The 22,071-nt window shown below is 38.1% G+C and overlaps 2 protein-coding genes across 3 annotated transcripts in view; both read left to right on the top strand.

Moving 5' to 3' along the window:
* Nucleotides 1-19,019, top strand: part of tspan18a (tetraspanin 18a) — a 40,822-nt gene extending 21,803 nt beyond the window's left edge. The window contains exons 2-9 of one of the 2 annotated variants that reach the window (XM_026930876.3): nucleotides 1,598-1,667; nucleotides 11,856-11,951; nucleotides 13,410-13,604; nucleotides 14,312-14,386; nucleotides 14,481-14,579; nucleotides 14,669-14,830; nucleotides 15,775-15,858; nucleotides 18,471-19,019. In XM_026930876.3, the coding sequence (XP_026786677.1) occupies nucleotides 11,889-11,951; nucleotides 13,410-13,604; nucleotides 14,312-14,386; nucleotides 14,481-14,579; nucleotides 14,669-14,830; nucleotides 15,775-15,858; nucleotides 18,471-18,518 (726 nt within the window). In that variant the 5' untranslated portion in view covers nucleotides 1,598-1,667; nucleotides 11,856-11,888 and the 3' untranslated portion in view covers nucleotides 18,519-19,019. Of the gene's footprint in view, nucleotides 1-1,597; nucleotides 1,677-11,855; nucleotides 11,952-13,409; nucleotides 13,605-14,311; nucleotides 14,387-14,480; nucleotides 14,580-14,668; nucleotides 14,831-15,774; nucleotides 15,859-18,470 lie in introns of both variants that reach the window. The other variant, XM_026930875.3, reaches the window with a different exon arrangement.
* A 1,181-nt stretch (nucleotides 19,020-20,200) lies between these two features.
* Nucleotides 20,201-22,071, top strand: part of ext2 (exostosin glycosyltransferase 2) — a 52,382-nt gene continuing 50,511 nt past the window's right edge. The window contains exons 1-2 of the mRNA XM_034308644.2: nucleotides 20,201-20,442; nucleotides 21,973-22,071. The exon at nucleotides 21,973-22,071 is cut by the window's right edge and continues 231 nt beyond it. Of these exons, the coding sequence (XP_034164535.1) occupies nucleotides 21,988-22,071 (84 nt within the window). The 5' untranslated portion in view covers nucleotides 20,201-20,442; nucleotides 21,973-21,987. The remainder of the gene's footprint in view (nucleotides 20,443-21,972) is intronic.

Below are 22,071 nucleotides of genomic sequence, written 5' to 3'. Positions count from 1 at the left end.
ATCTCATTGGAAGGTGTGAGTTCTCTCGATTTTAATAATTGTGTGTGTGTGTGTGTGTTGCACCTTTAACGGAAACAGGGTTTAAAAAAAGCACACACACTGCTTTCGATATGTGCTGTGAAGACTGTAGAGTCACACCGCTTATTAAAAAGAGCATTGATTCTCATTTCATGCTCAGCAGCACTAAGCAGAACGATGAATCTGTTTAGACGCTTGGCTCGGTAATGCGAATAAATCCCGTTCTGCTCCTCCTGTTCTTCCTCCGATCTTCACTCCGCCTCCACTGAACACTTCATTGTCCTGCTCTTCGATCCACTCTGCTACGCTCTCTTCATATTTTATTTGCCTCTCATTTATATATATATATATATATATATATATTTTTGATTGGTCCTTCATTTTCCCCTCTTGTTTGTTGCCATGGAAACTGATGGTTGTGTCCGGGCTTCACTGATGTACCCTGTATGAACCCCGAGCCGTGGCTAATAAGCTCCACATACATAGTGCTCATGTGGCTTGGATTAAAACCTGTTTTCAGCCTCATTCGTCAGTGCACTCGAGGGAAAAGCATGATCGCGTGTAGGTTGAGGCTAATAAACGAGTAATTAATATCCAGTCCATATGCTTTCACTGATTAATGGTGTGTGCTCAGACTTTTACGCCATCACTTGGGATTCGTTCGCGCTCTCTGTACGTCACTCTGCTGTTTAAAAGGTTACGTGGTGTCAATAATGTCCAGGAAGTCCATCGTGACCTTTCCTCGAGTCCTGCTTTCAGACAATTACGCTAACACAAAGACAAGGCGAGTTTTCAGGAAGACGAGAGAGGAACACATCGCAGTTTACACCACAGCGCTGTTGAGTTCTGGACTGTGATTGGTCAGAAGGTGTTGATTAATTCTCTGTAACAGCAGCTCTGACAGTAGTGCAGCTACAAATCACAGGTTTATATTAATTAATGCACTCCTTCTAATATGTTACCGTTTCTATAGTAACAGCTCATTCACAGGGACTTAGACGCTAAAAAGGTGACATGGTGAAGTTGATGATGATGTTATGGTGAAGTTTTTAAGTTAAGGAGATGTTTATTTCACATTTATGGAAGGAGTCTCCAGTGTCAGCGCTTTGTAACAGTCAGAAGTAAAGCCGTAACGTTTAGGAGTTTGTGGTTTCTCGACTGTTCATAGCTACTATAACGTAAATGTGAACTGAAACTAACTTTGCGGATGTTCCACAACATTAAATGTAACTACAAATGGACAAAAAGTATGATGAGTTCTTCTTTAATAAATAAAAAATTGAAATCGTTAGCAAATTGCAATGGTATAAGAGGACAAAAACACTTCAGGATGTGTTGTTATAGGAAAATAATCAACGATGGATGCCTGTTAAATTGGTACATCTAATTAAAATACAAGTCCATCTGTTGCTCAGGACAAAGTATTGGCTCCCTTCTACCCGATCCAGCGAATGAACATCATCACCGCTGAGCAGATATTATTTAAGTGTTGATCATTGTAATCTCCAAATTGACGTGTATGTTTGATGAACCTAATAAACTGGCCACTGACCAGCGTGTGCTCTGATCTTCCTCACAGATACACAGACGAGGTGTGGAGAGAGCTTCTGAGAAACGTCACGGCTACTCACAGGGAGAGACATTTACAGGTACATATGGTATGGAGAGATTTTTTTTTCCTTTATTGGTTCAGAATCATTTGCAACAAGACTCATTTCAAAACAGCATGGAAATGAACAATGATTCACCGCACGATTCATTTCTGATTCACCTGATGATTCATTTTCACCTCACTGAATCAGAAACCATGGTCATTTTTAAATCTGGTCGTTTCATAAATATTGTATTTAGATTGGATCCTGACCCCAGATCCGTTTACACTTTAGACAGATTGAAATTAGAGCTCTGTATTGCGTGGAAATATGCAAATCAGTTCATTAAATTCAAACTCCAACTTCCTGTTTCCTTCTTTTCAGTTTCCACAGGCATGGATCACGCATGTCATGTTCTGTTCTGTTGTGTAGCATGTTAAGAGGAGGTTTGGTTGTCCAATTTGTCTCAGTTTGTGTAACCTCACATTCACAGTATTTTATTTATTTTAGTTCCAATGAGAAACGATAGTAGCTGTGTATAACTTCACTGTAAAAAATGCCATTTTAGCAAGTGAAAAATCTTATAGTCAAATTTATGTTATTTTCTATTGAAAGATTACAATAAACCAAATCTAAGATGATTAAACCTTTTTCTTGACATTTTTACTCTTCAGACTTGAAAAAGTCATGTTTTGTTTGCAGATAATTTTGCTAATATCAAGCTTTTATTTCTAGAAGCAAAATGATCTCCCAATAGAATATGAACATTTAAAGCTAAAAAAATAGGCTTCGTAACTTTATATTTGGATTATTGTGATCATATAACAGGAAATTATAGATAAATTTGATTATATTTAAGATATTTTCACTTGCTTAGATGTCATTTTTGCAGTGTTTTAAAGCGAAGTAGTTCAGTGTCAATGAAATAATACACTAATCAGTGTGAAAACTCAGTTCAGTAAATCAGTACCAGCTTTGTTCGCAGATTAGAGTAGCAACACAAGCTAACTGTACTAGCTACGTACATTCACCGGAGGCACCAACGATGTCTTCTACTTTCTTTCAAGCTTTATTTTTATTTGTAACGTCTCTGTACCCATTTAATAAGATGTCATATATGCCAGGACGAGAAAAAAACCATGGTTATGAGTTTTTTATCCATTTTTTGCTGGAACTAATTGGAGCTAGAAACTAAAGTTGTGAGTGAGGAAGTGAAGAAACGTCGGGCCACGCGCCATAGGATTGATCCGAGGAATCATTTGAGAGAATTGTTTGGATTTTTTGTATAGAATTGAGAAGATCTCAGTTCAAATTGTGGCTTTGTGTCACACACATACGTAGAAAATCGTAAACCGTAGAAGGATCACTTTGACGCTCGCTGGTGTGAACGTAGGACTGAGTCACGCCTGGATTTGATTCTGTTTCAGATGAATATTTAATGTCGATAATCCTAATCCGGGTTTGATCCTGATTCCCAAAACACAACCGAGTGTAAACTACATATCCTCCATCTCTTTTGGTTTATGATTTGTTTTTACTCCTGCATGTTAACGCTGATTTAGCTGCCGCTCACTATTGATTATTGCTGTCATCTTGCTGTTTCAGCCTCATTGCATAAATTAGTCGTCAATCTAATGCAATAGTGTTCTACCTGATGCTTGTTAAACCATATCGACAGAGCAATTTAAACATGTCTGTCATTAATCTGGAGGTCTCTAGTCCGGAGTCAAATCCAGGAGGATGTGTTTTGTCCAGATTATATTCCAGGGCTAAGACGAGTGGATTAGCAGGATGCTGATATCATCCAGAGCACGAGAACGCTCCTTTCAGCTATTATTAATAAATAAAGTTTAAAGTTCAGATACATATTTTTATTTTATGTTTATTTATTAGTTGGATAAATTGTATTAACCCTAGACTAGGTAATGATGAGGTTAAATTATGCTAGCTAGGTTTTTTTTTAAAGCTTTTATCGACCTTTTGAGCTCATGAATTTATGATTAGTCAAATCCTGGTTGCTTGCATGCTTTACCAGTCCAGAAATCATCTACATTTTTTTCTTTCTAAGGAACAAGGCTGTTATTCTGTGCAAAAATACAGTGCAAAAAAAAATTATGCAAATGTATGGCTCCTATTTTAATCCTGTCACTTATTGAAAAAGAGCAAATGTGACTTGTACAGAGCGAGCACTGTATTTTCCGCTTTGGAGCTGTCAAGTCCGTTTTGAATCTGTGAAAAGAGCAAGAACCCAGTTTCCATGGAGAATTTAATGTCCTATTTCTAACTCATCTGCGAATTAATGACACATTCACACAAAAGACGTGTTTCCTTTAGTTTTCTGTCTGTCAGAAATAAGATGTAGAGCAAACATCTCTGAATGTATATCCAGTATTTCAGTAGTAATGTGTAGTTTTCTGGAAACTCACTTCCTGTCTGTTCTTTATCTCTTGAAATCATGGACGTACATGTGAACACGCTTACCTGGAGTCGAGTACAGTGTTTAAGTCAGCGACTTTTCTTCTCCAGTGATGTTTTTTCCGTGTTGTTATTATTCGAGAGGGCAGCTGGGGCGACTACAGAGCGCTGTGTGCGAAAATGTTGGCGTCCGTTTCCTCCTCAACACAGCGTTACTCGCCAGCTGGGGTCTTATTTGGACTCGGAGGCCTGCTTTCCTCCTGAGGTGTGGATCGTTAGTGCGGTTTGTCCATTTGGATCACAGTAAGGCTCTGACAGATGTGTAGCTCAATGCAGTAGACATTCATAACAAATTATTGCTCACGCTTGTGGTTTCAGCAAAAGGACGCCATCTTTAGATTTCACAGAAGCTCTCGTATTGTAAGGAGAACTTCAGTCTAAAGGCTACGTCAATATTTACATTGGGAAAGTTTCTAGTATTCAGAATCGGGTTGCGCACATGTTGGATTTTCTGAGCTTGGCATTCAGATTATTAAAATCACCTGCATGTAGTTCAAGACTACACCAGGTTGCCAGATTTTTCTTGAGTAGAAGTGTTCAAGTATTCAAGACGGGATTGAGTAGAATGCCTAGATGCCTAGATCTTCGCATTTAAACACAGGTACATGCCTTTAAACTTGAAAAAATCAGGGATAGAAAATGCGGATTGAGTGACCTGAAGATAGCGCTTTTTTAAAAATTTGCTGTAATACTACGTAACATAAAAGCAGAAACAATTTCACAACTTAACAACTAAAAAAGACTAATACAATGATGATGATGTCTTCCAACAAAATGGCTTCCACACTCATTATTCAGCAGCACATAAAATAACACTTGATCCAGCACATCCTGTTGTTTAGCTTTTTATTAATTAATTTTTTGTTAAGTGTGCACATGGTTAGCATAGCTATGAGATATTAAATCGATATCGAGATCATGAAATCATAATGTATGTGTGCAGGATATAACCGTATTTTGTTACACTTTTAATTTACTATTTTTTGAGTTGTTGAATTAATAAAATAACACCAAAGAATTTTGTTAATTCGATCCGCTCTCCTGTAAAAAAAATAAATAAATAAATAAAATGTGTCAACAGTTTGAAGGATAAGCTGACCGAGCAGGCATCTGCTACATTTATAGAGAAACTTTTAAGTTCATTCATAATTTTATCCATAAAAAATTCATTCCTTGATATGATATGAGCGATATCTGTGAATAAGATACGTCTCCTCAGATATCCTCAGTGTAAAAAAAAAAAACTCACTCGAGCCGATATCATGCAAGAAAAATGGGCTCAAGGTCAGAATCGAGTGTAACTGAGCCACGCCTCTGTTTTACTCAAACTCCGCCCCTACGTACGCAACTTCTGAATAACGCTTAAGTCTGTAGTTATGTCTTATGTCTGAATTCCAAGGATGTTTTATAGCTTTGTAGCATTTTGAGACATGTTTAAAGCTTCCCAGCTTGATTTTTTTTTTATGATTGTCCTCATGAAATTCTATCTGTTTGGGTCTCTCTCTCTCTCTCGCTCTCTCTCTCTCTGTGCTGCTGAGGTACTGAACCTGTCCTTTCTTGTCTCACTTAGCTTTGTCTCTCATCAGTATATGACTTTTATCCTCAGGAGGGAGGAAACATGCAGTCCAGCATCCATCACTCATTTATAGTAGATAAGCCAGCGCTCGGACTCCAAAAGCAGCTCTGTCCAAGACAAACAAGCTCGTTTTCCCTTTCAGAATAATGAGGCCTGGGAAAACGGAGAGAGCAGCCGTCTCACACTGTTACCGTGCTTTGTTTTAGGGTTTTCAGGATCGCCTTTGCAAAACCTCCCGTGGTAAATGAACACCGTAACACAGTGCTCATGTATGTGCAGTAGGACAAGGATAAACACCGAGAGCTAATTATATTTCAGAGTCGGGGCTTTCGGGCAAAATATAAAGCAAACACTGCACATGAGACCTCGGAGACGTAACTGTTTAACAGAATAATTCATAATAGTTACTGAATAATAAAATCTAACATGAATAATAAGATTTTAATACACAATCACATTAGTTTTGTTGCTATATTAGTGCTCAACTACCATTTTTGCGAAGCTCATGTAACCACAATAGCTGAATTATTTACTACTAGGCACATAATTGGAGTTTAAAGACCTGTGCTGTATTTTTTAATTAGCTTTTAGATTAAACCTGTAATGCTACACTACTAGTATATTCTCAGATAAATGATGTATACCTGATGGTACCGCTGCAACAATGAGGAAAGACAATGTTTAGAAGTTTTCTGGCACCACATCATCACTTTCTAATCACAGATATATTGGATCTAATGCTGTAGAGGCCATTTGAAATCTGTTGTCAGGTTGTTTCCGTTGGCATGGAGATTCCACTGTCAATCATTGTGTGATCTGACACGCCCACAAACATCTGATCGAGTGAAACTGTGAAGTTTTTGTAGCATTTAACTATTTAAATTGTAGTTAAGTGTATTTATATCTCTAGCTAGCAAGTATTGGTTCCCAGAATGTTCTGGGAATGTTTGTTGTTGGTTCCTGAAACATTCTGAAAACAGATCATTTTTAGTTCCCATTTGTTTTGTTTTTTTCAGGAAAGTTTTCCTTACAGATATAACATTCAACTTTTGTTGCACACTGTGGTTCAGAAAACGTTCCCCTAACATTGTATGAACCTTTAAATAACTTGAAACCTCTCAGAAACCTTGTGGTGACCTGTAATGTTTCAGCGTATGTTCTTCTAACATTTTGGTAATCTTTAAATCATTTGAAACCTCTCAGAAACTTTGTGGTAACCTGTTATGGTTGAGAGAACGTTCCCCTAACGTTGTAGTAATGTTTAAATCATTGAAACCTCTCAGAGACTTTGTGGTAACCTGTTATGGTTGAGAGAACGTTCCTCTAACGTTGTAGTAATGTTTAAATCATTGAAACCTCTCAGAGACTTTGTGGTAACCTGTTATGGTTGAGAGAACGTTCCTCTAACGTTGTAGTAATGTTTAAATAATTGAAACCTCTCAGAAACTTTGTGGTAACCTGTTGTGGTTGAGAGAACGTTCCTTTAATGTTTTAGTAATGTTTAAATCATTTGAAACCTCTCAGAGACTTTGTGGTAACCTGTTATGGTTGAGAGAACGTTCCTCTAACGTTGTAGTAATGTTTAAATCATTTGAAACCTCTCAGAGACTTTGTGGTAACGTGTGATGTTCAGAGAATGTTCCTCTAACATTCTAGTAACATTTACATCATTTGAAATCTCTCAGAAACCTTGTGGTAACCCGTAATGTGTCAGAGATTGTTCCTGAAATGTTCTAGTAACCTTTAAATAACTTGAAACCTCTCAGAAACCTTGTGGTAACCCGTAATGTTTCAGAGTATGTTGTATTTCTGATGCTGACTTTGTTAAACGAAATATTAAGTCCTCAGAGCGTTATGAAACGGTTCTTAAAAAAAAAGAAAACAGCCAAAAGGGAACCAAATGCTAATGTTAAGGAGACGTTCTGTCTTTGCTGTGTCTTTATTCCACAGATTTTAGCATCACAAACCACGTTGCCATGGCGACAGAGGCTTTAATAATGCAGTATAGCGGCTGGTTGTGTGGCGAGCGCAGATAAGGCTCAGGTGCTGCGTCTAGAGTGTGGAGAAGAGGATTTAACAGGAGGAACGATGTGTGGATTTTCTTCATACTGCAGAATGCTCGTCTTTGTAACGAAGGTTATAGCACAATAGATGGATAGATCAGTAATTAAATCTACACAATGTTTTCTTTTTCTTTAAATGCAGCCACTCACCTGTGTGTGCATGAACTAAAGACACTGGCTTCTTCGGAGCTACAAAGCTAACGTAGATAACATAATGGAGGTCTATAGGCTCAAGTGTTGCATTGTGCATACATAAATCACAAGGACATGCTGATGTGGATTTTAACAAATATGGCCAAATATACAGAGATAAAACAGCCATCGCTCGATCTTAAAAGCAGATCGCTTTTCCCCCCCCAGTGCTCAGGTAGGGGGCGTGGCCTACCTGAGTCTGAAAGAGGAACCGAATGTTAGAATTAAGCTTGACAGATATTCTCTAACTCAAATATTTCACAAGAATTCATTCTGTCACTCTTGCATCACAACTGAAGGAAAAACAGATGGCTCATAGGTGCCTCGACGTCCTCTGATGGCTTCCAAACATCTGAAATGAGAGTTTATAGTGAAGCGAATGAGCTGAGATGATGAAGAATCGCCGAAGCTCGGTGTGTGTGTGTGTGTGCGCAGTAGTGTTCGACTGCGCGGCTGCTTCTTGATGGATGGAGGCTGACTGAATCGGCTGTTTTGCGAGAGCTATGGGAAATCACTCCAGCACGCTGCACTTCCCCCAGGCCGCCCTGACAGCTTGATTTATTTGGAAAGAAGTTGTGCGTGATCGGTTCCTAAGCCTCGATTCTCTCCTTCGCTCAGTGCTCCTGAATTTTCAGTGACTTCTCAAGCAGTGCACAGTTTTGTTCTGGTTCATAAGTTTCCTCTGTAGCATGAAACACACTGCTTTTGGACCTGTTATTTTTTTTTTTTATCCAGTGAATTATTTTCTATAGATTATACCACAGTGCTGTTGAAGTCTGAACTGATTAATTCTCTAGAACAGCAGCTCTGACGGTAGTGCAGCGGCAGACACCAGGCCTATATACATTACTGTGCTCGCTCTGATACGTTATCGTTTCTATAGTAACTGCTGGTACATGAGGAGACCTGTACAGCGGACTCTCTTTTTTTTTTTCTGGTAACACGACCATATTATTATATACAACATATTATTATTATTATTATTGTTATTATTATTATTATTATAATATTAACTTCAACAGAGAGGAACAAAAAGAGGCTGGTGAGGTAACGAGGTTTATAGCTGCTATAACATCAGTGTTTTGTGAATGTTACACTAAACGTAACCATAAATGGATCAAAAATGTGACGTTGTTCTTTAATAAATTAAAAATTGTAATCGCTAGCAGATTGCTGTGCGAATATAAGAGGAATAAAACACTCAACTCTGGAAAATAATTAACTCTGTAGTGCGCTCCATCACTCCACAGCATTGTTGATTATTTTCCTATAACAGCACCACATGGGGTGTTTTATTCCCATTGGCTATTAATAGACACGTTGGCGTTTGGAGACGTCGGTGGTCTTGAGTAAAGCTGGCGAACTTGATCCCTTTAGAGACGATGACCACACACACACACACACACACACACACACACCTGCTGGATTAACACAACTCGAACCCAGTCAGGCCTGACAGAGCTCTTCTCTCTCTCTCTCTCTCTCTCTCTCTCGCTGCTGCTATTGTGCTGTAAATGACTTTAGGGGGGAAAAAAGCCGTCAGGGAGGATTATTGAATTACGCCCGGACCGTTTCGTATGAAAAGAGGTGGAATTATTCGCAGCTATCTCTATCCGGCTGCGTTCGGGTTATTTTTGTAGGGATCTCCAGCTGCACCCGGTTCTCAGAAGCCGCAGTAAATCCTGACGTTCTCTCTGTGACGGCGTGAGAGAAATAAAACTGTGTGCTAGAGGGAGAACTGAGAGCCCTGTGCACTAATGAACAGCCTCCCCATTAACCTAAATCTCCCCTAATGCCCTGTCATTACCCAGAGTGCATCATCAGACAGGAGCGTCTATTATCAGACAGGCTGTGCACCTTTTACTTTATTGATGTTAATGGAATGGTGCAGGAAATGCAATATACTAATGCTTTATTATGGCACAACATACTATATACAGACTATTACTTAAAATGTCGAGTGGTCGAAACTAAGGTTTTTATTTCTTTACAGCTTTGTGCTGATATATATAAAAAAAACCTACAAAAAAAATTAACCAATAACACAATGCCCGAGTCCTAACTAGCATCAGCTAACTTACAAGGTTAGCTTGCACACTAGATTAGATTTATTATTCTCAGATTTATTTTGTAATGAGTCGACTTTTCTGTTGTGATAGTGGTGCAGTGGGATTTAATGCCGCGTTCGTTGTGCCTTGTAAGCGGCAATTTGCAAGTTGTAATGACGCCATTTTCCACGTTCAACGTGCGAAGTGGAAAATGGACGCCTCCACGTGTTTTGTTTGCTGTAAGAGCACGTAAAGCTCATGAAAAGCTACTTTAAGTGCATTTTTACAGTTACAGGCCTGAGTGGTTACGGGTTCTTTTCTACTGTAGTGAACTTCAAATATTCATGCAACATTTCGGACTGAAATTGCAGCACAGCAACAGCAACAGACAATAGCAAGTAAAATTAGCGATAACTCTACTTTTCATGATTAACTTCTCAAAACAATATGGACAGTGTTATAGATTGGAACCATGGACTGTGTCTGTGTCTGTATATTAACTGATCTAAAGCCAGTACTGCTTTAAACTCATTCAAAAGTAGAGAAGCGGCCATGTTGAGCGGCCATGTTGATTTGATGTCACTCCGTAAACTGGGAAGGACCAGTTGCGAAGTTAAAATTTAAAGTTTTTTGTGACTTTTAGTGGCTGTACGCGGGAAATTACAAGTCACAGCCTCATGCTGAACGCAGCATTATCCCTCGCTTCATCTGTATCTGAAGAGAGCAATGCGGCGGCTCTTTAGTGTTTTACTCTGTCCAGCTCTCTCAGCTCCTCATCAAAGCTTCAGTGTTGACGCTAATACCGTCGTCAGTGTTGTCACCCTCGTCGTAGGTGACGTAGCTCGCTAGCCGATCCGATCCTACGCCGTCGCACAGCTGCGTCGCATTCTGGGACTTGGAGTCCAGCGTTTGCATTTTAATAACATATTAAAAGAAGTTTTGTTTTTAGTGTTACTCTTTATGTTTCAGATTGTTGACTTAGATTTAAATGTCTTTATAACTGCGCTAGCTGTGATGTCAGAGTCACACGTCACCGCTAACCTCTCACAGGAATAACAGAAATACATCACAGGCCAACAAACTAGCTCCAGAATCACTCACATGTATTTCAGTATAAACAGATTAAACGTGTCTCAGAGTGGAGTTTTCCTTTAAAAGCAGCTGCCAAGACTGAAATCCACATTATGCTGGAGTTACAGTAATCCCACTTTCTTGCTTTATGCATGATTTAGAAATGATTTGTATAAAGCCACAGGCTCGTTAAACACCCGGCTTCATTAGGATGATTGGCAGGATCACATGGCCGGGCTGTAACGTGCACCATGTGGTCTGAGGAGGTGGAAGGACATGTTTATTTAGTTTGCCGAGTCCTGCTCCTGGTGTGAACGAGACCAAATGTGCTGCTCCACCCGTCCTGATGGTGTTTTTTTTTTTTTTTTTCTTCATTTCTTTTTTTTCTCCTGCCACTCTTTTCTACTCCCACTCATCTTCATTCTGCAGTTCTTTCTTTCATAACCGTGCACAAACAAACTCGTCATGCTCCAGTGTGTCAGCTCTCTTTATTTCTTTCTGATTACAGGAGATGTGAGAAATCTGATTAGGAGAATTCACTTTGCATTTTCGTGCCAGCGAAACCCGGAGCTGTCAGCGACTCATTTAACCGGCTGATAGATTTAATTTTTGCATGAACGCATCGTCTGTTCCCATCCATTTCTTTTTTTTTTCCTTTTTTAAATGAGGAAGTCGTAGAGAATGAGGTCATTCGTTTTAATTAAGTTAAGAGCACAAAGCTGCTGCTTTTCACTCAGTGTCTAGAGAAAGCCATCCCCTTTTCTTCAGAGTGACTGACCGTGTCGTGTACGCTGATGACCGTCTCGTTTTGTGTCCAAAGGGGCAAGGAGACGCCTCTGCGAGAAGCACGGCCATGGAGGGCGACTGTCTCAGCTGTATCAAGTACCTCATGTTCATCTTTAACTTCTTCATATTCGTAAGTACCTCCTCTTTTTCATACACCTCTCCTCTTGTCTAGCCTCTTATCCTCCGATCTACCTTTATACAGTTCGTTTGCTTCCATGAGGAATCCACAGCGAGGATCAGGCTCTGATTTAGGCCGTGTTTGAAAGGCTTTATCACCTCCTGTTTTCTTAAGTGAAGTTAATAGCTGGTTTCTGGGGTTGGTTTGTGTGGCCAGCGGGTCTTGTTTTCTTAAAACCATATGTGGTTCAAAAGAGTCTGTAAAAAAAAAAAAGCCCAGAACAATCCGTGTTGCCACCTACAATAAACTTTAAAACTATATCATGAGGAAGCACATTCATCTCCTGCCAAAGAATCTCGGGTTGGCCCGCGAACTACAGCACACTTCCTCTGCTCAGGGCTTTTTTTTTCTTGTTAGCAGTCTTGTGAACTTCCCTTTGCTACTCTAATGGCAAGAAAAAAAGTCTAAGTGTTAAGTCAAGTCATATGTACAGTGGACTATCGATGCTACTCGAATGATCCTAACAAAAAATGATCTGAAAACAGAAAAAATAGCGATTTAAATAGTGGCACCTAAGCTGTTCTCGCTTCTTCTAAAATGAAATATTCGGGAGTTTTCAGGAGTTTTCCTAGGTCAGATAACACCTTGTCATTTTAGCAGTACAATATAAGAAGAAATTCTGACAGTCCATTTGCAAAACTAGCTTACTTAAACTAGCTTCCTAACTAGCAAAGACCTTTTAATTCTAGCTAGCTAGTCAGAGACACATTTTCCCACGTTACCTAATGTCAGAATTGTTACAGAGCGCAGCTGAATTCTGCATTCTGATTGGTCGGAAGGTGTTGATTAATTTTCTGTAACAGCAGTTCTTACTGCAGTACATATCTAATACATTATTGTTTCTATAGTAACAGCTCATTCACAGGGACTTGTACGACAGATGCTCCACTAATAATAAACAGATTAAAAAAACAAATAATCATTGACCTGTAAGGAGATGTTTATTATGTAACATTTATGGAAGGAGTCTCCAGTGTCAGCGCTTTGTAACAGTCAGAGGTAAAGCTGTAACTTCCAATTTTCTGACATCTTCAGGACAGAGGGGTTTACGCTTTGTGACAAAAGATAACACGCTGAGTTTTTTTTGTCTTATTTATAACTTCAAGAGAGAGAAAAAAGAGAAGCTGGTGAGGGAAAGACTGTTTATAGCTGCTATAACGTAAGTGAGAACAGGAAGTAACTTGTTTGATGGATAAATGGATAAAAATATGATGTTTCATTCTTTAATAAATCAAAAATGTCTATAATCTTTGGCAAGTTGCTCTAGTGTAAGAGGAATAAAACACTTTGGGATGTGTGGTTATAGAAAGTAATCATCTTCATGGTGTTAACAGTGACTACGCTTCATCACACCATCCGGTTGTTGCGTGTTTTATTCCTAATAAAGTTATTGTTTCTCTTCTCCGACAGCTCGGTGGAGCGTTTTTACTCGGAGTGGGAATCTGGGTGCTGGTGGATCCTACAGGTTTCAGGGAGATCGTAGCAGCCAATCCTCTGCTCTTCACTGGAGTCTATGTGATCCTGGCCATGGGCTCCATGCTCTTCCTGCTCGGCTTCCTGGGCTGCTGTGGAGCCATACGGGAGAACAAGTGTCTGCTGCTGTTTGTGAGTCCACTTCCTGAGTAGTGACTCTGAAATTCCTTTTCTGGGATCAGTACTATTGCTGAATGATATGATACAATAACAAAATAAGAATTTCATTGTACCAAAGTACATATGACAGTAAAGATCGTGAATCTTGAATCTTAAAAATGACGACATGATTATCGATATTGTGATAAATTACATCACAGTACACTTTTCTGAGATATTGTAGGTATTGTAATATCTTTTTAAAACAACTACAAACTCTGATTGATTTGATATTAGCAGTTTTTTTATGTTTTATCTTTAAAATGTTCCAGAAGATTAAACATAAAAAGTATGACGTCGTTCTTTAATTAATAAAAAATAATCATAATCATAGGAAAACGGCTGCGGTGTAAGAGGAATAAAACACTTCAGGATGTGCTGTTATAGGAAAATAATCACCTTTGGATTAGTAACATTAATTCTGCTTCATTACTTCACTCCGTTGTTGATTATTTTTCTATAACAGCACCACATACAGTGCTTTATTCTTTATGTATCATGCATATAAGCGAAAAGTGTCAGTTTAGGATGTATATAAATAAACAGTTCATTCGGAATTCATTTATTTGGATTTGGTGAAAATGTTTGGATGAAAAAAATATAAAATGTCACTCTTGATTCAGTAATAAATAAGTGATAATAATAATAGGTGTCTCTTTCCTGCTCCTTTTTTTGTGCAGTTCTTCCTGCTCATCCTTATCATATTCCTGGCAGAGCTCGCCGCGGCCATTTTGGCCTTCATATTCCGGGAGCATGTGAGTATCCGAGTCTCTACCATTCATCATCAGATTATTTTATTTGCGCCGTAATATACCTCCTTGGTCGCTAATCGTATTCCTGCATCAACAGCTCACCAGAGATTATTTCACCAAGGAGCTGAAAGCACATTATCAAGGCAGCAACAACACGGACGTCTTCACCGCCACCTGGAACACCATCATGGCTACGGTAGGCTAAATGATTCCGTTACATGTGTTTATGCTCTGTAATATCGTGCTGTGGTGCTAACGCTCGTGTTATCGCGTCTCACGGTGCAGTTTGAATGCTGCGGCGTGAACAGCGCCGATGATTTCGATCAGCAGAGCCTCTTCAGACGCCTGAACCCCGGCAGAGCCGTTCCTGATGTCTGCTGCCTGAGGAACGAGCAGCTGATGAACGTGGACGAGTGTCTCAGGGGCAACATGCCCTTCCGCATCAAGGTTAGCATCCTGCGTTTCATCAAAACCATTGCATAATCAATGCGAAATAATGTTTAACATGTCCGAAAAACGTCCCAGAACATCTCTAAACCTTTATAAAAAAATATCAGGATTTATAAATATGCATGAATATGCAAATTAGGAAACACCCCATATCCTCCTGCCATCCTTGCTAGTGTAATATCGCTAACATTGCTAACTTAGTTTGTCATTTTCTCAATGATTTAATTAACATTAACAAAACCTTGTAATGTAATGTTACCATAGCAACCATGATTTGGTTCCTCACTGATATTAGCAACATTAGGAAGCCATCTTAGCATACAGGTAATGTGGGTTAAAGTTTTCAGGTGCCACATCAACATTGTCGTAATTATTTGCATATCAGATATGATTGGTCCAAAGCCTTGGATCTTACTTAGTGACATCACAAACTGTTCCCATATGTAGCCCCTGAATTCTGGATTGTGATTGGTCAGAATCCAGGTGTTGATTAATTTTCTATAACAGCAGCTCTGACAGGCACACAGCTGCAAATCACAAGTTTATATTAATGCGCTGTTTATAGCTGCTATAAATACGTGACTGATCACAGGAACTAACTTGTTTCGCAGACGTTCTACAACATTAAATGTAACTCTAAACAGATAAAAAGTATGATGTGTCATTCTTTGTTGGCAAGTTGCTGTGGTACAAAAGGAATAAAACATGCTGTTATAAGGAAAATAATCAACTTCCGTGTGGTAACAGTAACTCCGCTTCATCACGTCACGCCATCGCTCATTATTTTGCTATAACAGCATGAAACTGAGTGTTTTATTCCTTAGATATTGTATTCTTGTGTTATTCTGAAGTCTTGACTCGGATGTATATTAGATTTGCGGATGAGGTCATCGGGAAAAGTCCTGCCAAAGACACATATTTCCGTCCTCTGTTTTAAACAGGGCTGTTACTCGGCTGTGGTGGATTACTTCGAGGCGTACATCTACATGGCCGGAGCACTCGCTATCGTCGTCCTGACCATAGAAGTAAGATCACGATTCTGATTTCATTCCTGAAAGACATTTTACATTGTGCAGCTGCTTCAATAAACACTCCATGGTTACGCAGTTTATTGTGTCTCACTGCCACCTGGTGGACAAAACAGGAAGTGAATCTTCTTTGTTTCAAAGTTATTTATAATTCTTACATTAAGTTGCGATAATTGAATTCTAAAAGGATGTGTTAATTAACAAAACACTTTTATGTTGGTTACGATTTTAACAAAACATTTTGTTAAAGGTGAAATAGTCTATTTTTTTCCCTTACACTCCTGGGAAAAAAAATGGGCCAAGCCCAAAATGGCAAAAATATTAAGCTTTTAATGGTCTTATCAACAAATCACTGATCAGGAAATTAGCAAGAATGAAACAAATACTGTAGATCTCTCCCTGCTCTATCAATCCTCGTTCATTTATGAGCTTGTTATCAGGCTCTTGATGGGCTGCATCAGGTTTGGCAGACAGCCAAATAGTGACTAATCTTTTAAGAGGAAAAAAAAAAAATCCCAGAAGACATTTGTGGAAAATTTTGTACAACCAGACATGTGTTAGTTTGAATTTCACATCATACATTTGAATCATTGTCACGATTTTACCTTTAGTGTACAAGAAGACTATAGAATTGAATTTCCCTGTTTCTAGCTTTTCCCCAAACGAACAGTTCACTGCAGCAAAAGGAAACCAGCAAATGGAGGCACAGGAGCTCTCAGGAGTGCATCTGCTTCATTCCTGCTCATTTCCTGATCAATGATTTGATGTTAAGACCATTAAAACCTTCATATTTTGCCATTTTGGGCTTGGCCAGTTTTTTTTTTTTTTTGCCCAGGAGTATACTTGTACCTGGAAGATATGTAGAACAACAAACAAACAAACAAAAAAACAACTCTCAGTGGCTGAGAAACCTGTTTGGATGCGTCTCCTGTCAGTCATTTTATAGACTCTCTACTCTCAGTGTACATCCAGGGGGCGGAGCTTCATCAATACCTACTTCAGTCTTACCTAATGTACCTTTAACATGTTCAACTGAAGGAGAAAAATGAGATTACTATAACTACTAGCAAGCAGGATGACCATGTGATAAATCACACTATGGACTCCAGTTAATTTGTTGTCATGTTCACATTACTGTCTTTTTTGGGTTGCATGACGTTACAGTAACGTTTGTGTAATGAAATGTTTTTGTAGGCTGTTAAAAATCTGCCCCGTGTTAAATACAACACACTGGATTTAAAGCTGTAAATTTAAGTTCTGCGACATCTTCAGGACAGAGGAGTTTACGCTTTGTGACAACAGATGACAAGCTGTGTTTTTTATGTCTTATTGACTTCAAGAGAGAGAAAAAAAAAGAGGGGCTGGTGAGGGAAAGACTGTTTATAGCTGCTAGAATGTAAGTGAGAACAGGAACTCACTTTGCAGATAAACTATAAATGGATAAAAAGTATGTCAATCTTTAATCCATTAAAATTGTTAGTGTTGTGCAAATTGCTGTGTATAAGAGGAATCAACCACTTAGAGATGTGCAGTTATAGGAAAACAATCAACTTTGGTTGTTAACATTAACTCTACTTCATCACACCACACTATTGTTGATTAGTGTCTTGAGATCTCTACTCTGATATTTCATCATTAGTCAAGGATTATACTTAATTTGAATAAATTTATAATTATTTCTGAGCAGTTACACGTTTATATATTTCGATTTCGTGATATATTTCGATTTCAGTGACAACAGCTAGTAATTTGAACTGAGAGTCTCTCAATTCTATGCAAATTGGCTATAATGCTGTAAAGCAACAAATCCAAATGATTGGCTCAAATGACTTCTTGGACCAATCCTATGGTGCGTGTGGTCCGCCTTTTCTTCAATTCCCCACTCACAACTTAAGTTCCTACCTGCAGTTTGTTTACTGTTTACTGTTTGATGTGCAAAAATGGTAGAAAAACTTACGACCGTAGTTTCATCATATCCTGTCTTATATGGCCTCTCGTTAAACGTGTACAGAGGCATCATTACGAAGAAAAATAAAGTTTGCCAAGAAGTAGCAGAGGTCTTTAGTGCCTCTGGGGAATGTACGTAGCTAGTAATGTTAGATTGATTTGCTAAAATGAGAACAAAGCTAGTACGAAGCCGAGCACATAACATATAAATCAAACAACCAATTTTCACACTGATAATTTAAATTATTTAAATTTAACATATTTAAATTGTGTTTAACTAGCTAGCTTTAGAAGCTGTATATACAGCTACTACTGTTCCTTGTTGAAACTAAAAACAACAACGACAAAAAAATAATAAATAAAAACGCTGGACAGGCCACGCCCACAAGTGATAAGCAACGCAAGTAACTTTTTGCTTTTTTAGCATGAACTTTTTGTTTTTTAGTTTTAAAACATGTCTTAACCTTATTTCAACTTGCTTCATACATACTGAACATCTTAATAATGTTCTGTGTTAGCTAGGAAGGTGTGTTTAAAAAAGAAAAAGAAAAGAAAAGCATTGTTTTAAACTTGTCTATTTTAAAGTGTGTTTGTTGTGTGTTACAGTGTTTGGTCTTTGTTCCTAATTCAGTATTTTTTCTTTGTTTTTTTTCCCTCCTCAGCTCTTCGCGATGGTGTTCGCCATGTGTTTGTTCCGAGGGATCCAGTAATCCGTCCATGTTCTGCAGAAGGACATTTCAAAAGACAAATGGCTCAAAAAGAAGACACGCTTGTATATACGTCGTCTCTCTGTTTCTGAGGTGCCCACAGTGACCAAATTGTACAGCTGGATCTTCCCTGGTTTTGTGAAACGAAGGAGAAAATTTCACTCCAGTAGTGACATCGTGTCGTGTTGCAGCCCTTTAACACGGATAGAGGAAGAACTTGCACTGACGTCTGAATGGATATTTATAGAGGACAGTTCATGTTTATACGGAATTAAATACACGTTTTACCTTCTTCACCACTGCATCGAGCCACACTAAAACTCTTTTCACAATGTGTGTGTGTGTGTGTGTGTGATCAGAAGCCTACATCTTCTATATTGTATAGTGTTGTGTATTGCAACTGTGTATATTTTATGTGGTTTTAGTAATGTGTTGTATGCATTTGTACTTATATTCCTGATATCTGTTATATGTGACACTGATTGGTATTAAAAAAACAAAAAATGAAAGATGGCATGATGTGTGCTTCCTACCTTCATGATAAACTTTACACTAAACATTACACTAAATACAATTCAGTTCAACGCTGTTGAATTCTGGATTCTGATTGGTCAGAAGGTGATTAATTTTCTATAACAGCAGCTCCGACCGTAGTGCAGCTACAAATCAGGTATAAAAAAAAAGGTTTATATTAATGCGCTAATGATTCGGTGAAATTTTCTGTAAGGAGTCGTTTCTTTAACATTTATGGAAGGAGTCTCCAGTGTCAGCGCTTTGGTACAGTCAGATTTAAAGCTGTAAATTTAAGTTTCGCAACATCTTCAGGACAGGAGTTTACGCTTTTCGGTTTCTCAGTAAAAAAAGATGACAAGCTGCGTTTTTTTTTTTTTTTTTGTCTTATTAACTTCAAGAGAGGAAAAAAAGACAGCCTAGTGAAGGAAAGAGTGTTTATAGCTGCTATAACGTAAGTGAGAACAGGAACTCACTTTGCAGATAAACTATAAATGGATCAAAGTATGACATGTTGATCTTTCATCCATTAAAATTGTTAGTGTTGTGCAAATTGCTGTGGTATAAGAGGAATCAAACACTTAGAGATGTGTTGCTATGGGAAAATAATGAACTTTGGGGTGTTAACAGTAACTCCACTTCATCACACCACACTTTTGTTGATTATTTTCCTATAACAGCATGACGTAGAGGTTTTCATTCCCTGCTTTACTTTTCATAAGGTTAGATTGAAGCTAAGGTCTGTTTACGTTAGCTTGTTTTTGTATTTTTTTGGAATTTGTATCATTCTTATTCATGATAATTACTGTTATGTGAATTAAAAATGAAGTATCTTGAGATCTCTACTCTGATATTTCATCATTAGTCAAGGGATTACACTTAATATAAATAAGTTTATGATTGTTTCTGAGCAGTTGCACATTTAGCCTACATAGACCACTGATGTCAAGAATTTAGATCAGAATCTCGACAATGCATTTATTTATATTTACATCAAGCACAAAATGTATGAGGTTTGTAACAAAGCGCATTTTGTGAAAAACATAAAGCGAGGTATAGCTAGTTTAATCAGGCTAGTCACACACGTCTCCATAGACTCGCAGTGATTTAGCAACTCATGCCCCCTCCAATATGGCGGACGCGTTGACGTATTGTCCTAGCTAGCATCAGTTGCTAATCCGGTGTCTACTGTATACCTGATGCCTGTGCAGCAGGAGGCGATACGTTCGGAAAAACTGGATTTTTTTCCCCTTTATTTCCTGAAAGCTGTTCCATTTTCATGGAATAATCACCACTGACATGCTAATTATATAAACGAGGCAGTTTATACTGTCGTTTTGTCTCTAATTTAATTAAAATACTATGAATTAATTTCTCTTCGACGTTGTTAAAGCCGCAGTGACGAGACGAAGCTAAGGTAGGCTAAGCTAAGTTTGTTTAGCTAGCTAGCTAGCTAACTGTTTATAACACGTAAAACATAAATAAAGTTAGTGGTTCGGTTAGTAGGTTATATTCGAGAGTTAAATTGTGAAACTAGTTACCAAAATAACCAGTAAGTGACATTTAATAATGACATTTTGATTACATTTGGCTGGTCTGTAGTCTGTAGTTAGCATGCTAGCTAGCTAAGACAACCTATGAAAATGATGATAACGGATTAAATTTTTAAAATTAAATGAAATAAAGTGGAATTAAATTCGTACATAAGAATTTATTATTAATGATTGTGGAATCATCTGATTGTAAGTGACATAATTTGTATAACAAGAGCTATAAAAGTATTTAAACTGAAATAAAAATTTAATTAAATAATAAAATGCAAAATAAATTAAATGACTTGAATTCTGACTTTTTACATTTTAATTTTTAGAAAATAAATATTGCATTTTATTTTAGAGTTAATGAAATGTTCATGCATCAAAAACATCCCAGAAATAAAACGGTGTGAAAGGATTTATTTATTTATTTACCAGAAAATTAATTAATTAATAAAACTTGCTTTAATTTATGTTTATAAACAGATTAAAAAAAATAAATGTCTCTATTTTTCTTCCCAAATTGATCATTGTGTCAGTTTTTTATTTCTCTTTCATTCTTTCTTATTTATTTATATTATTTCTTAAGATTTATTTATGTATTTATGCATTAATTTGCTTATTTATGATTTCTCATTGGTTTCCTATTTATTTATTTGTTCGTTTGTTTGTTTACCCTGTCTTGCTTTCTTGTTTATATATCTATCTGTTTACCTGTTTACTTGTTTATTTATTCACGTGATTGTTTGAGTAACTGTTTGTCGATTACTGACTTTTCGTTGCCTTTCTTATATTCCTCAATACGACACTCAGGATCCGATCGGTAAATTCCAGTTTAATGCACTTTACCTTTTTTAGGGAATAAGGAGAAGAGGATAGGGAGTAGGGAATACAGAGAAGGGAATGGTGAGTAGGGAATACAGAGAAGGGAATGGTTGAGTAGGGAATACGGGGAAGGGAAAGGTGAGTAGGGAATACGGGGAAGGGAATGTTGAGTAGGGAATACGGAGAAGGGAATGGTGAGTAGGGAACACGGAGAAGGGAATGGTGAGTAGGGAATACGGAGAAGGGAATGGTGAGTAGGGAATACGGAGAAGGGAATGGTGAGTAGGGAATGGTGAGTAGGGAATACGGAGAAGGGATTAGGGAATACAAAGTAGGGAATGGGGAAAACAAGTAAGGGAAAACTGGGAAGGGAATGGGGATTACAAGGAAGGGAATAGGGAGTAGAGAATAAGGAGAAGAGAATAGGAAGAAGGGAATATGGTTTAGGGAATTCAGAGAAGGGAATATGGATTTGGGAATATGCAGTAGGGAATAGGGAATAAGGAGTAAGCCACTATTTGAGACACAGCCCTATTCAGTGTGTGTGTGTGTGTGTGTGTGTGTGTGTGTGTGTGTGTGTGTTTCAGCGCTTTGTACTCAGGATGTGCGCGTCGGTGAAATACAGCTCTCGCGGTCCGGCTCTCATCCCTCGCATGAAGACCAAACACCGGATCTACTACATCACG

Source organism: Pangasianodon hypophthalmus, chromosome 11 (genome assembly GCF_027358585.1).
Source record: "Pangasianodon hypophthalmus isolate fPanHyp1 chromosome 11, fPanHyp1.pri, whole genome shotgun sequence".
NCBI lineage: Eukaryota > Metazoa > Chordata > Actinopteri > Siluriformes > Pangasiidae > Pangasianodon > Pangasianodon hypophthalmus.
This window is presented reverse-complemented; position numbering and strand designations above follow the sequence as displayed.